The following is a 12,416-nucleotide window of genomic DNA, read 5'->3' on the forward strand; positions in this document are numbered from 1 at the left end:
AAGAGCTTTGATCACCATTTACGTTAAAATAATTTCAATACGAATTAAGGGCCTGGGAACACTTCGGAATCCCGAGAGAGCAGCTGGAGGAAGTGTGCACGGATTGGGAAATTTGAGCATCTCTTCTCCGAATGCTGCCCCCGCGACCCAAGTCCTGATAAAGTGGTAGAAAATGGATGGATCTCATATGTACTGAAAAAAAAGGTAAATACCTTATGACGTAAATACATTTACTTTGATCGGTTTTCGACTATGAGTTGGCTTGTGAAGCATTTCTCATGCAGACATCTTTTGCCTACACTGCACAACACTGCGTAGCTGGTCCATTTGTCAGAGAAACTATGTGATGCAGAGAGTTTCACACAGTACATGTTGTAGATGGAGTCTCAAGTTGCTTGCTATAATGGCATCGAGTGTCGAACACCATCGCTGGCTGCAGTCCCCAACACAGAGGACCTCTTTAGGTCAGTTCTTTTAGGTTCTCCTACAAGTGCAACTATAAGACAATTGAGAAGAGACAATTGTTCTTGAAGCAGAACAGTATTCACTAAATCACCTCAGTAGCATGCTACATGGGAACCTGTGCACATTTTAGTAGACATTTTCCAGGAAAAGCCCACTTGGTTGCACAGCACTCGGTCGTGAATGCAAGTCTCGCTAGAAAACGGTCTGTCACTCCCTTCAAAAAAATAAAGATAAAATAAAAATTAATTGGGCAGAACAATTCATGTTAGCAGATTTTATCTGTATGTTGAGCCATGCTTCTGCTACCACTGTTGTCAATCCCAATTGCACACCAGCAATAAAGTTCCATTATTTGAGGAAATGAGAGGGCATGCTACATTCACAACAAAGAAAACTGGACCATAAATGACAAAATTTGTTGATTTTGATTTATGATGTAAATATCATTAATTTCAATGAAACAGCACAACTATACACAGCTAAAGTCACGACACATTCTTCAAGGTTACATTTCCCTCAAAGACAAATGGTTTCAAATTCTTGACAGGTGGCTGTTTGCTAACTGAAAAGTCAGCATGCCGTCCATTCAAAGAAGCAGAAACTCAAAGATTGCGAAGCATGCAACAACTCGAGGTCAACGTAACTGCAATCATAAATCGATGAGGATCAATTGGAGACACTGTCAAGTGACGTCATTTGCATCCAGCTATTTGGAATCTGACAGGTCACATTATGCAAAAGCAAAAAAAAAGCCCAGCACAAGCATAAACACGGAGAGCTCCAGAGTACTGGCTCCTGATGTGGTGTAGATCTTCCTGCCATTCAGAGGTTGTGTTGGCCGAAACACATCATGATACCCTGCTGAGATCGGGAACTTCATGATCTGGGGTGGAGAGAAGAGTTTTAGTTTTTATCAGAACAGAACGTTCAAATTTTCAGATTTTTTAAACGTAAAACACGAGAAATAAGCAACTGTTTAGAGCCAAATCTTGCTATTGTCAGTACAGATTGGATTGAATATTTCAACAATAACAGAATACCGCATATGATGCAAAACCATTTTCTCCCTGTGTAAAGGCCACAGTCATTTCCACGTTCAGCATTCACCCGTTTGACATTCAAGACATCAGTGCAAACCTCCACTTGTCTTAAAGAGGACAAGAACTTCAGTCATTCACTCATTGTTCTCCAGATATGAACTGACCCTTAAGTCGTCTACTCTCAAACTAGCATCTCACCAGATCCTGGTCAATTTCAATGGGCTCTTTGAAGACGGTCCACACCACAGCTTGGTTGCATGACGGGGTTGTTAATGAGCCGTTATAGCGATAGTACGAGGTCCGGTCCACATTCCCAAGCAGGTCATCAATGGAGATCTCCTCGGTGATGGTCACTTGTGAACCTGATGAAAGTGAAAGAAAATTGCACAGACATTAGATTTAGTTTGTGACAGCCAGTCACACGGCTCAGTGCAGTGAAGTCCTCTGGGGACAGAAGGTTACATATAAGCCTGACTTGGACCTTCAAGGGTCAGTCATAAGTTATTTGACGAACCTCCTGGATTGTTGTCCAGCGTTGCAGCCAGTGCTGGGAACATGCATGCTAGTCAGTCTAAAATATAGCCCTCAGACAGGCTCTTGTCTACATTTTTCCAAAGCATATTCTGTCATTTGCACCTGGAAAAGTGTACATGGCCCTGTTGACTGCTCAAGCCTGGCATCTGATTTCAGCCATTCCGTGGAACACCTCCCCATCAGGGATGATAGACAACCAACGTGTTGGTGGTGTATGTGTGAGAGATGGAACAAACAGTCCTTCATAAGAACAGTCAGCACAGCCTCTCCCCATAGTCACATTCCAAGCCCCTTCCCGTTCGCTTGCACAGCCACAACTCCGACATCAAGTTTGTAGAGCGGCCTGCGGGTGCGGGGCATAGTCTCCATCACGTAGTGTGACGCTCGGCAAACAGTCTCATGAGCAACACCAGCTAAACCACGGGCACGTGACAGTTAGGATGAGAAAGAATACGAGTCCTCAATCATGGTCCCACCAATTGTAACAGTGTGTGTGACATCCAAGTCCAGTTGGGGTTAACACATTCAAACACTAGCTGTATCCATGGCATTATAATGCACGTTACTGTCATTTCTTTGATTTCATTTTGGGTTTTTTTTACCTGCAAGAATCAATTAGTAGTCAGAGATCTGCAAAATTTGTGTTTTCTGGAGGTCATGGCTTCAAATGTACAAGGACATACAAGCAAGAACTGTAATATTCAGGTGTTTTCCAGTGGTGCACTGGTGTCAACTCACTCTTATGGACAAGCCTACCCTCCATCCCATAAACATCAGCTTCCAGACCACACCCCTAAAAATGCCACAGCAGTGACGATGCCATACAACAGGATTCCTCAAAGTCAAAGTGTTCATTTTGCAATCATATTTAAAAAGAAAGTCCAATATGAAAAATGAGGTGAATTATTTTCATTCATTTTTTTGATGTTGGGAGGAACGTTAATGTGCACTTACTGGTGTTTTTAATGGATGAAAGGTAATTCGAGAGCTTCTTCCAAGCATCACTTGTGCTGCTGCCACTCGTCTACATAAAGGGGAAAAAAAAAAAAAAAAAAAAGACCTGACTTTAATGTCACTTATATTTTGCTTTGTACAAGATACTTTCCAAATTGATTGTTCAACTTACACCATGACTTGCAGCCGCAACACTTTTATGAAATTTGTGAGACGTTTTCCCCTAATAAAAAAACAAAATGAATCAACATCTCCATCCTCAAAGGTGAAAGACAAACGGCCAAAACGGAGGCAACAATTGTACAACAGTGTAGTGAAGAGCGTGCAGGTGAGATAAAGGGGGTGCTGTGGAATGACACATACGTTATGTGCATATCATCGTTGTCATCAGGCGTGTCCAGGTCAAGTGTAAGAAAACATACCCCCTACCGATAACAGACACAAGCATGACTGACACATGTTTCCACGGCGCTCACATGGTTGTTACGGTATGCGTTTCCTTTGTCACATATTGCTCTGCCGTCTGTAAATCAGTCACACTAGTATATCTTACTTTGAAAAGAACGACGTCTGCTCCATTAGCAATAAGAAAGAAATGCGTCTATAATGTTCCCGACTTGGTCTGGACGACAAAACTAGCCCCAAGCCATACGGTGCCGCATCTTACCGCTATCAGGAATCCCAGGACAGCCAAGCCATTGTGTGTCAGCAAGGCCTTATCGAGGGTCAGATCCTTTCTCTTGGACACTATGTGCATCTAGAAAGACAACTTACAGCATGAAAACCAGAACATGAGCTTCCTGAATGTCTGTGCATTCCACTCACTTCCATCGGGTATCTTATGGACTCCACGGTATGTTCAGACCCAGTGGAGCCACGCGAGTCCGAACCCCAGTGGAGGTGCAACTGCAAGACCGAGTACGTGTGATCCAACCCCCCGCTGGACAGCTCCAATAAGTCCTCCTTCAGCACACATTTAACTGAAACAAAATGGCAGGATGAAGCTGCTGGTAGCTGAAACGCAATTATTTCGGTTGAGACTTTTAAACCTGTATGGCCGGTATTAATCATGTACTTGATGGCGTGTTTGTCGTCAAACTTCACAAAAGTAAAGGGACCCAGTCTGTCGTCCACCTCAGTGTTTTTCTCCTCAATATTGATCGGTGACTGGTGTTTGCCAGCACATTTGGACTGGGGCAGGAGGTGCCACTGTGACGGACCAAAGCCTTGAAAAATAAATAGTACATTCATCAACCCTTGCCTGACAGGAAGGCATGATCACTTCCAAGTTTGACTTTGAAATATTGCTCAGGACATGTGAAAGACATTTTTTAAATCCCTCATGACATACCACAGTGATCATCATAGCACCAGGATGGACCTGTCGAGGGGAGACCGTCAGTACGAGTGTCTCCGATTAATACAATGTTATATTTTGTTTTTGAGCTCACTTGGAGGGAGAGGCGTCGCTGGGGAAGCGTACACACGACGGCCAGACAGCTTCTGTTCTGGGCGATAGACATTTTTGAGGCCCGTCTTTGAAGCAAACTGTTGAACCTGAAAATAAGGACAACTTGTAAGTGACTAGCAACATTTCCCTTTTTATTTCTGGCCACTTTATTCACCTTGTGATGCCAGATATTGCAAGTGACATACAGGAATGCATCTGTTGGCCCAGCAGACATTGGATGCCACTGAACCGTTTCCAATGTCAACCGGGGCTGAGTTGTTTTGTTAAACAAGCCAGTAGCTCAATGTGATCATTTGACATATGGTTACAAAACACAGAACTAGAAGGGCGGAAATAGAAATTGCAACCTTCACGTCAACTACTTCATCATGTTATCATCTAAAAAAGAATGTTATCTTGCATCTGTTCTGTGATGGTACCAAAAATGTAGCATGTTAGCTGGACAACAGGTTTGTCATTTAGAATTAAACATTGTTGCCTGCAGTTTTCATTCACATGCCAATCCCTTAAAAAAAAGGTAAATGTAAATCAGCTAGACAGCTAAGGTTTGTTTTGGACATCTCCTTTTGTAAAAGGAGTATTGCTTTTCAAATAGTTAGAGTCGATGTCTATGCCTTGAAATGGACCTTTAAAACAAGAACCGCACTCTGAAAACATAAACCTCCACCAAGCAGCTCTAACCTAATGTATGAAGGTTGATTTATTCTATTGATACGGTTTTATAAAGTGCATGAGAAAACATTCTTGGAGGACCAGCTGTCCTCCAAAATGGAACACCTGTAATCAGCCCTGGCATCAACACCCTCTATACATACCGAGTATCAAAAGGCGCAGCATCATTAGGTGCCAAGTTTCTGAAGGGCGGCACCAAAGTGTCACGCATCCAGCATGTGACGTGCTTATCATTTCACACACAAGACGGGGTATTTCTCATAAAGTCACTGAGTGACACTGCGGTATAAATGTAGCGGAACCTTTAGTGCAGTGGTGTCAAACCGGTCCTCAAAAGGGCCACAGGTTTGTGTTCCAACCAATCGAGGACATCTTCTCACCAATCAGGTGTCTTCACACACTTGTCTTTGTTTCCCCTGAAGTCGCAACTGGGAGGTGAAAATGCATGTCTACATCAAACAAATAAGAGGAAGACTAAATGCTGATCTGATGAAGTTCAGAGGCAACAGTGTGTGTGAGGGGAAACAGTCCTCAATACACGTTTACTGTAGATCGATTCGCAGGTAGCACACGTAGCTCAAAAATACTGTTCAAACAGTGATCTCAGCACGGTGGCCTGTAGTGGACATAAAGCAAGACACATACGGATTCATGAGCTTTAACGGTCAGTTTGAAAAAGGATGAATATTTTAAAAAGTTGCATCAAGTTCTTTAGTATCCAGCACCTTCAAATGTTTAATTTCACTTGGACATATTTTCCACTATCGGGCCAAAGCAGTTTACTTCATAAACTGCACATGAAGATAACCGCAACATTCTACATATTTTCAAAATAAATGAACTTCAGTTTAACAAATCTATAATCTATAGGGGTTTTATTTACATCTTATAAAATTGCTATCATTGAGGAGCCGATATTGAAGTGAAGGTATCGGTCGATCATGGCAAAAAAGGAAGCGTCAGAATCAAATTCGCTTGTTCTGACCTCTCGTAAAGTGGCAACATCTATTTTTCGCATTTTGTTCAGGAGCATGTCGAGCTGTGGTGCCCAAGCGGTCAGTGGTCAGATGCCCTGATAGATCGCGGCCCATTAGTGAGCCGTCCTGACAGCAGTCCAAGTGTCTCACGCCGCGCTGCAGCTCGATGAGATGAACTCACTTCTCAAGGCATTAACACACCTCAGAGGTGTGACTCTGTCACTGAGGAACCTTCACAAACTCTGCGCCGAGTCATATTTGCATGTCGTGCCCTCACTCAGGCACGCAGTCCGGACACACGGCCCAGTGAGGAGCACGACTTCAAGTTGTTTTTAAAGTTTGAACTTGAACACCAACATACCTTGTCTGACCCGCAACAATTGATCTGACGTTTCATTTCAAATCTTGATTCCCACTCATTTGCACCGAGGTTTAACCTCATTGTTGTGTCAACACATGGCACTATCAAACAGGAACGGGGACTTATGGAGTCAGCTGAGAATATGAATCACTGGCCTGGAAATTCCCCAAGACTAAATTTGAATAATGCAGATGAAGAATAAGTGCAAAATTTGGCTGATATTTAATTTCGTACTTTTTTCCTCTTAACGGTGTCAAGTGTTATTATTAACATTAAATTGTTAACATTAAATTGTTTACTTTCTCATACATGGCTGAATCCAACTAGCGTGCGCATTGCAAATGCATCATCGAAAGGTATTTGGGAAGCGCTTTGGATGACGAGGCAAACCTGCCGATCTCGAAAGACGAGGAACAAAGTTGATGCACACAAACACGACAAAAAAAAAAAAAAAAAAAAAAAAAAAAATGCGTGCCGATGCACGCAAGTAGATGCAACTGGAGGATGATTTTATGGAGTTGGCCTTGGTTATTCAGCAGTCCATAGGTTTGTAGGATTTTCTGTGGCTATAAATACATCAGTTGGTTCTTACTATTCAAATGTGTTGAAAAACAAATAGGAAGCAGTCAATCCGCTGCCCCACGTGTCCTCAACTGTTCAAGCATTGATAAAAGCACAGACGGGAGACAATACGAAGAGATCATATCAGACATCACCTGGTGGTGTCCTTGCAAATGATGCAACTGTTCTGATGCGTCACCGATTGTCAAGAACATCTGTGTATGCGATGACAGGTGCTCACTATCGGCCCAGCGATCATTGGCTCAGAGTTTCCATCAGTGATCAGATAATGCATTAGCGCCGACAAAAGGTATGTAAAGGAACATTTGGCCACTGAAACCTCATCTTCAGTGCATCTCAGCAAGAACATGACTAATTGTTGCATTAAAGAAAGCAATGAAGATCGCAGCGTCATGCAGTACCAACCTCCGTACTCATTTACTCATCAAAATAGATAGTCGTAAAACAGTTGTAGGGCGATCAATTGCTTATTAAATGATATTATTCCACCTGCATTGACATTTGGATACGACAACACACAAATACATCTTGCTTCTCTGGCGAACCATTACATTTGGTATGAAACACGGGTGTCAGCTAATGTTACCGTGTCAGCCTTCATCACCAAATATATTGGGGCTTCTTACCCAACTCATTCTTACTCCCAAAATGTCAAATACTTTTTATTTTTAGTGGATCCCAGAGAAACACTGAAACCAAGAGTGAAATGTTTCGCCCGCTGCGAGGTTTTTTTTAGAAAAAATAAAGGGAGTGTAGAGCAGAGGCGGACACTTAAATTTCCAAAAGGACCACATTATGAATTGTGGCTGTTGTGAGCGGCCATCATGCCAAAACAAAGATGGCAATTACTACGAAAGGTGACTGAAAATAAATCTTGAGTAACAATGACAAAATGAACCATTAAGTATTCAATGGAAGCAAGGATAAAGTGGAAATATGGCATGAAACCAATAAAACTAAAAAAAAATTTTACGCGTCTTATTTGAATATAAATCATGATAAAACTATGGACCAAACACCTAAAATAAAAAGGAAATTTATTTATTTTGAATATTCTTTCAACGAATTTTGAGGAAAATACAAAAATGATAAACTAAATTTTAGTCATGACACAGGCAAAGGGCCTCATATGGCCCCCGGGCCACACATTGTCCAGGTCTGGTGTAGGTTGGTGTGCACACAGCACGTTGTGTGGCTCTGCGCTTTACTGATGTGATGGTGCCAAGAATGTAGCGTACGTGATAGTTTCAGGAGCACTGGCCCCCGAGTTAACCCGCAGTGAATGTGATGCACTGCACACAGCACCAGGAAATGCCACAGACGACGAACGTGTCACATTAGAAACTGGGGAAGGTCGACTGCCATTTAGAAGCCATTTGAATGAGTTTGTGTTGTCTCACCAGGTCTTTGTGGACGTTGATCGGCTCATGGAATACGGTCCAAACAACAGCCTCGTTGCAGTTTGGAGTGGTCAGGGAGCCCATGTAGCGATAAAACTTGGTGAGGTTGACAGATCCAATCAGGTCATTGATCGAAATGCCATCAGTCATGTTCATTTCAGTCCCTGTGAGCGACAGTGATTGACGTCATCATTTGCGTGACTAAAACCATCAGTGCCTGCTTCCTTATAGGTTACACAACGCTCTCTGTAATTAGAGCGCCTGGCTCATCTGGGATGGGTACAAACAAAACCAATGACAGAAGTCATGTACCAGTCGAACAAGATGGGAGGGACTCCTAATAGTCAAGCAGCCATACCTGAGACGTTGAGGTATGAGGTGAGGTTGCCCCATGGTTCAGATTTCACACCGTCCTCTGTCGCCTGGAAGAGCAGTCGACACCTCAACAAAATTACAAACCACTAAGAAGACTCTGCCAGCTGACTGAAGAAAGGAAATGATCACAGACGTGCTTTGCCTTCAGGCTAAAAAATTGTTTGCCTCTCTTTTTTTTTCTTGCCTTTGAGCAAGGAAACAAAGTTCATTTTGTCTGTTTCGTGCTGAATCACAAGGTGCTGCCGATCGTCATCTGGGCTGCGTGCGAGGTTCAGCAAAGCCAAAATGCTGCAAATGACCACGCAGAGCTCCAAATCATGCAGGACCGAAACACTGGTAGAAGGAACATCTGGCCCATACGTTAATGAAGAATCCAAGCACAGCGATCCCTTCTGAGTCCGCCACCGCCTGGTCCGCTGTCTGACCCTTCTTCAGACTGACAATGTGCATCTGGAAAACAAATCAGAAGCAAGTGGAAGCGTTAAAAGGCTAATGCTGGTCACGACTCAACGCACCTCCATTGCATATCGATGGCCGTCAATCAGGTGCTCTGAGCCCGGGTGATGCTCGGTGTCGCCCCAGTGGAAGTGAAGTTGAAGCGTTGTGTACGTCGCAGGGAGTCCCCCACCTCCAACTTCAACGTTCTCAATGGTGCACTTCACTAGACAAGACAGGCAAGGACACCAAATCATCCTTCATTTATAGACGCATTCATTTTCCTGTAGTGGGGAAAGTCACCATTCCTGTGCCAGTCAATACTATAAAGAGCAGCCAGAGAGAGTTTGTAAAGTCACCGGATTTAGCGACAAAGCTTGAGTTGCTAGCGTTCTTGCACACTGGCGAGAAAAAAAATCTCTTTGAAGACTTGCTTTCAATAAGCGTGCAATCACCATGCATCATCCGCCTCCGTTTTGATGCATATGTTCGCAGGATTTGTTGCTCGCCAACTCAGTCTCACTAGAAAGCCTTCCACTGAATTTGGTTATATCTGCATTGCCATTTGTTGACACTAAAGTTTTAACTCAGTTTGTGCATGGTATGAGAGCAGGCTGTCCCCGCATACGTCACACTGAATGACTTAGACGGCTGGATTTGGCCCCCGAGCCTCCAGTTTGATACGTGGGACTGGATACTCCGATTACAACTGTAGCACATTGCTCCCTCTGGGTTTCTCCGTTTACCTGTGTGTCCATTATTTTGGATCGTCTTGAAGACATGTGGGGAGGAGAAGTTTTTGAAGGAGAAGTTTTTCAAGTTTGCATCCTTTTCAACATGAAGGGTGTGTATGTTAATGGGCGACTGTCTGCTGCTGCCACAGAAAGAACCAGCGATGTCCTTCCAGTGAGACGGCGTGTGATCTGCCAAAACAGAGCGGCTGTGTTAATACCCACGACCAATAGACTTGCATAAAAGCACAGGCAACCTATTTAGAAGAGTAATTGTCAGGTGCTTTACATACCACAGCCTGTGTAACACCAGTCACTCCCAGAGGCTGAAAGATAAATGCCATCATCAGCACTGGAGTTCATTTGATCTTTAAACCTTCCCTTTTAACCTTTGCCTTTACTACACCTGTCTCTGCTGCTACAGCTGCCACCATTTATTTTTCCAATAAAGCGATTGAGATTGAGAAATCCAATTTGCTCAGCTTTGTTTCTGAGCCGGGAGACTCATGCTCCTCCCTCAGCCATACCTTTACTATGGGCACTGCCATTCTTGTACTGTGTAACATGTACTTCATGTTCTCAAGTGGAACTCATCAAGTGGAGGGCTGTGTTTACTGAACACTCTCAACATGATTGTGTTCCACACTGAAACAGCAGGTCCACATTAAACAATCATTAACATGCTCCGTGTAGATCACAAGACACTCATGTTTATGGAAAAAAGGACAGCGTGGTTTAAGAATGTATCTTATCGTGTTTTTCTATCACGACACCCAACACTCGAGGATTTCAGAACTGGTTTGGTTACCAGGCTCCGTTTCAGGAGGTGAATCTGTCATTCATGGTAGTCTCAGAAAATGCAGATGAAAGTGTTGTACATCTAGACACGCTCAGAACATTTCACTTTTTTCCCCCCACTGCGGCTGCTTTTGAAAATACCTCTTCTACTCTCTCCAGATGACATGGATCAGAAGGATGACTAAGGATCATGATCAAATATTATGGTAGCTACAGCATCACCTGTGTAGTCAACATCACTGATTTATTTATTGATCTGATTTGTATCATTTCAAACTCACTAGCAAAAAAACACAAGTGAAAAAGTACATTCACTTACCATAAGCGCCGAGAGTCAAGCACAGGACGACTAATGGCAGATTCATCTTTGAGGAGAAAAACGTGATTAATCATTAAATATGAATTCGGTTTTTGTTAATCATCAGTGGACGTTTTAACAGCCTTTTCCCCACCAAGGTGCTGACGAAAGGAAACGGTCAAGAGTTCCAACCATCATAATTTATGAGGAGCCATTCAGGTCTATAGGTGGGACAGAGTCAATGGTAATTCAATGCTTGGCTGCGGTGACCTCTCAGCCCTGAACGCCTCGCTCTTCGCCCCTTTTACACAAACCACCATAAACCAAATTGGGGAATGTTGAAGGGCAAAGTTGATGTAAAGGTCACTTACCTCCAAACTTTACTCGTGAGCAAATATCCAATTTGACCTGTTTGGTCAGTGCTTGTCCCTCAGGGGTCAGAAAACAAAAAGAAGCACCAAGTCGCCGATTTAAAGGAGGTGGGAGCAGGAGGGGCCCTTGCTGTGTATCCCAAAACAGTACCTGTATTGGGAGTCACAATACAGGTTGGGATTTTCAGGGTGCAGCCATGAAAACAGACGGGGCAGTGACATCCAGCAGCAAACGTTAGAGCATACTAACGTTACGCGAGTTTCGCTTCCCAGACGTTCCATTGTTGGATGTGTAAATTGATTCAACCCTGCGCCTTTTTGCATTTTCCTGAAATTTCCACTCGCATTCTCATTCATTCCCCCTCCAGATGGAATAATTCCGCTGCTGAATGTTTGCGTTTCCCTGTGCTAACAATGAACTCCCTCAGCCTGTTCTGTTTGAAGGTGATTCGTTGTGCGATGTTGTCAGCTAAATGTCGCTATTTGGTGCGATTGGGTCCACAGAGATGTATTTGAACAGGTATAAATATTTAACATGACGTGGTATTTGTTGAAGCAACGTTGAGCTCACGTTTACATTTCCATCAAAAACAAGAGGGAAACTACATCAAAAGCAACATTTTGGGCCCTGACTCTTCACTTGAGTCCACATAAAATTGACACTTCTTATTTTAAAAAATAAATCACACTAGGAAGTGAAATTGTATCCTGGCTCTGATGTGGTTAAACACATAACACATTTTTTGTGTTATGTGAATGAAATACAAGTTACAACAAATTACGACTAGATGGCCAACTCTCACACCAGTGACAAAGACAGGAGTTAACCGCTTGTTCATGAGCCAAGCATAGGCCATTTTAACGATTGACACATTTCACACAAGTATTTTTCATTGCCACTGTACAGCGGAACATCAAACCTGCTCAGCTGGTTTGTCCACACTGCTGGTCC

General features: G+C 43.2%; 1 protein-coding gene across 1 annotated transcript; it reads right to left on the reverse strand.

Moving 5' to 3' along the window:
* Window positions 1-11,543, reverse strand: LOC128759109 (uncharacterized). Its single transcript, XM_053865782.1, has 17 exons — window positions 11,465-11,543; window positions 11,115-11,160; window positions 10,291-10,323; window positions 10,013-10,189; window positions 9,347-9,492; window positions 9,192-9,281; window positions 8,815-8,878; window positions 8,457-8,620; window positions 4,445-4,550; window positions 4,345-4,374; window positions 4,043-4,219; window positions 3,819-3,973; window positions 3,661-3,750; window positions 3,166-3,216; window positions 2,994-3,063; window positions 1,704-1,867; window positions 1-1,348 (listed from the first exon to the last, which is right to left on the reverse strand). Exons 2-17 carry the CDS (start codon window positions 11,158-11,160, stop codon window positions 1,196-1,198), a joined length of 1,716 nt encoding a protein of 571 aa, XP_053721757.1. The 5' UTR covers window positions 11,465-11,543; the 3' UTR covers window positions 1-1,195.
* Window positions 11,544-12,416: the final 873 nt, after the last annotated feature.

The sequence above is a fragment of the Synchiropus splendidus genome, chromosome 5, assembly GCF_027744825.2.
Source record: "Synchiropus splendidus isolate RoL2022-P1 chromosome 5, RoL_Sspl_1.0, whole genome shotgun sequence".
In the NCBI taxonomy this organism is placed as follows: Eukaryota; Metazoa; Chordata; class Actinopteri; order Syngnathiformes; family Callionymidae; genus Synchiropus; species Synchiropus splendidus.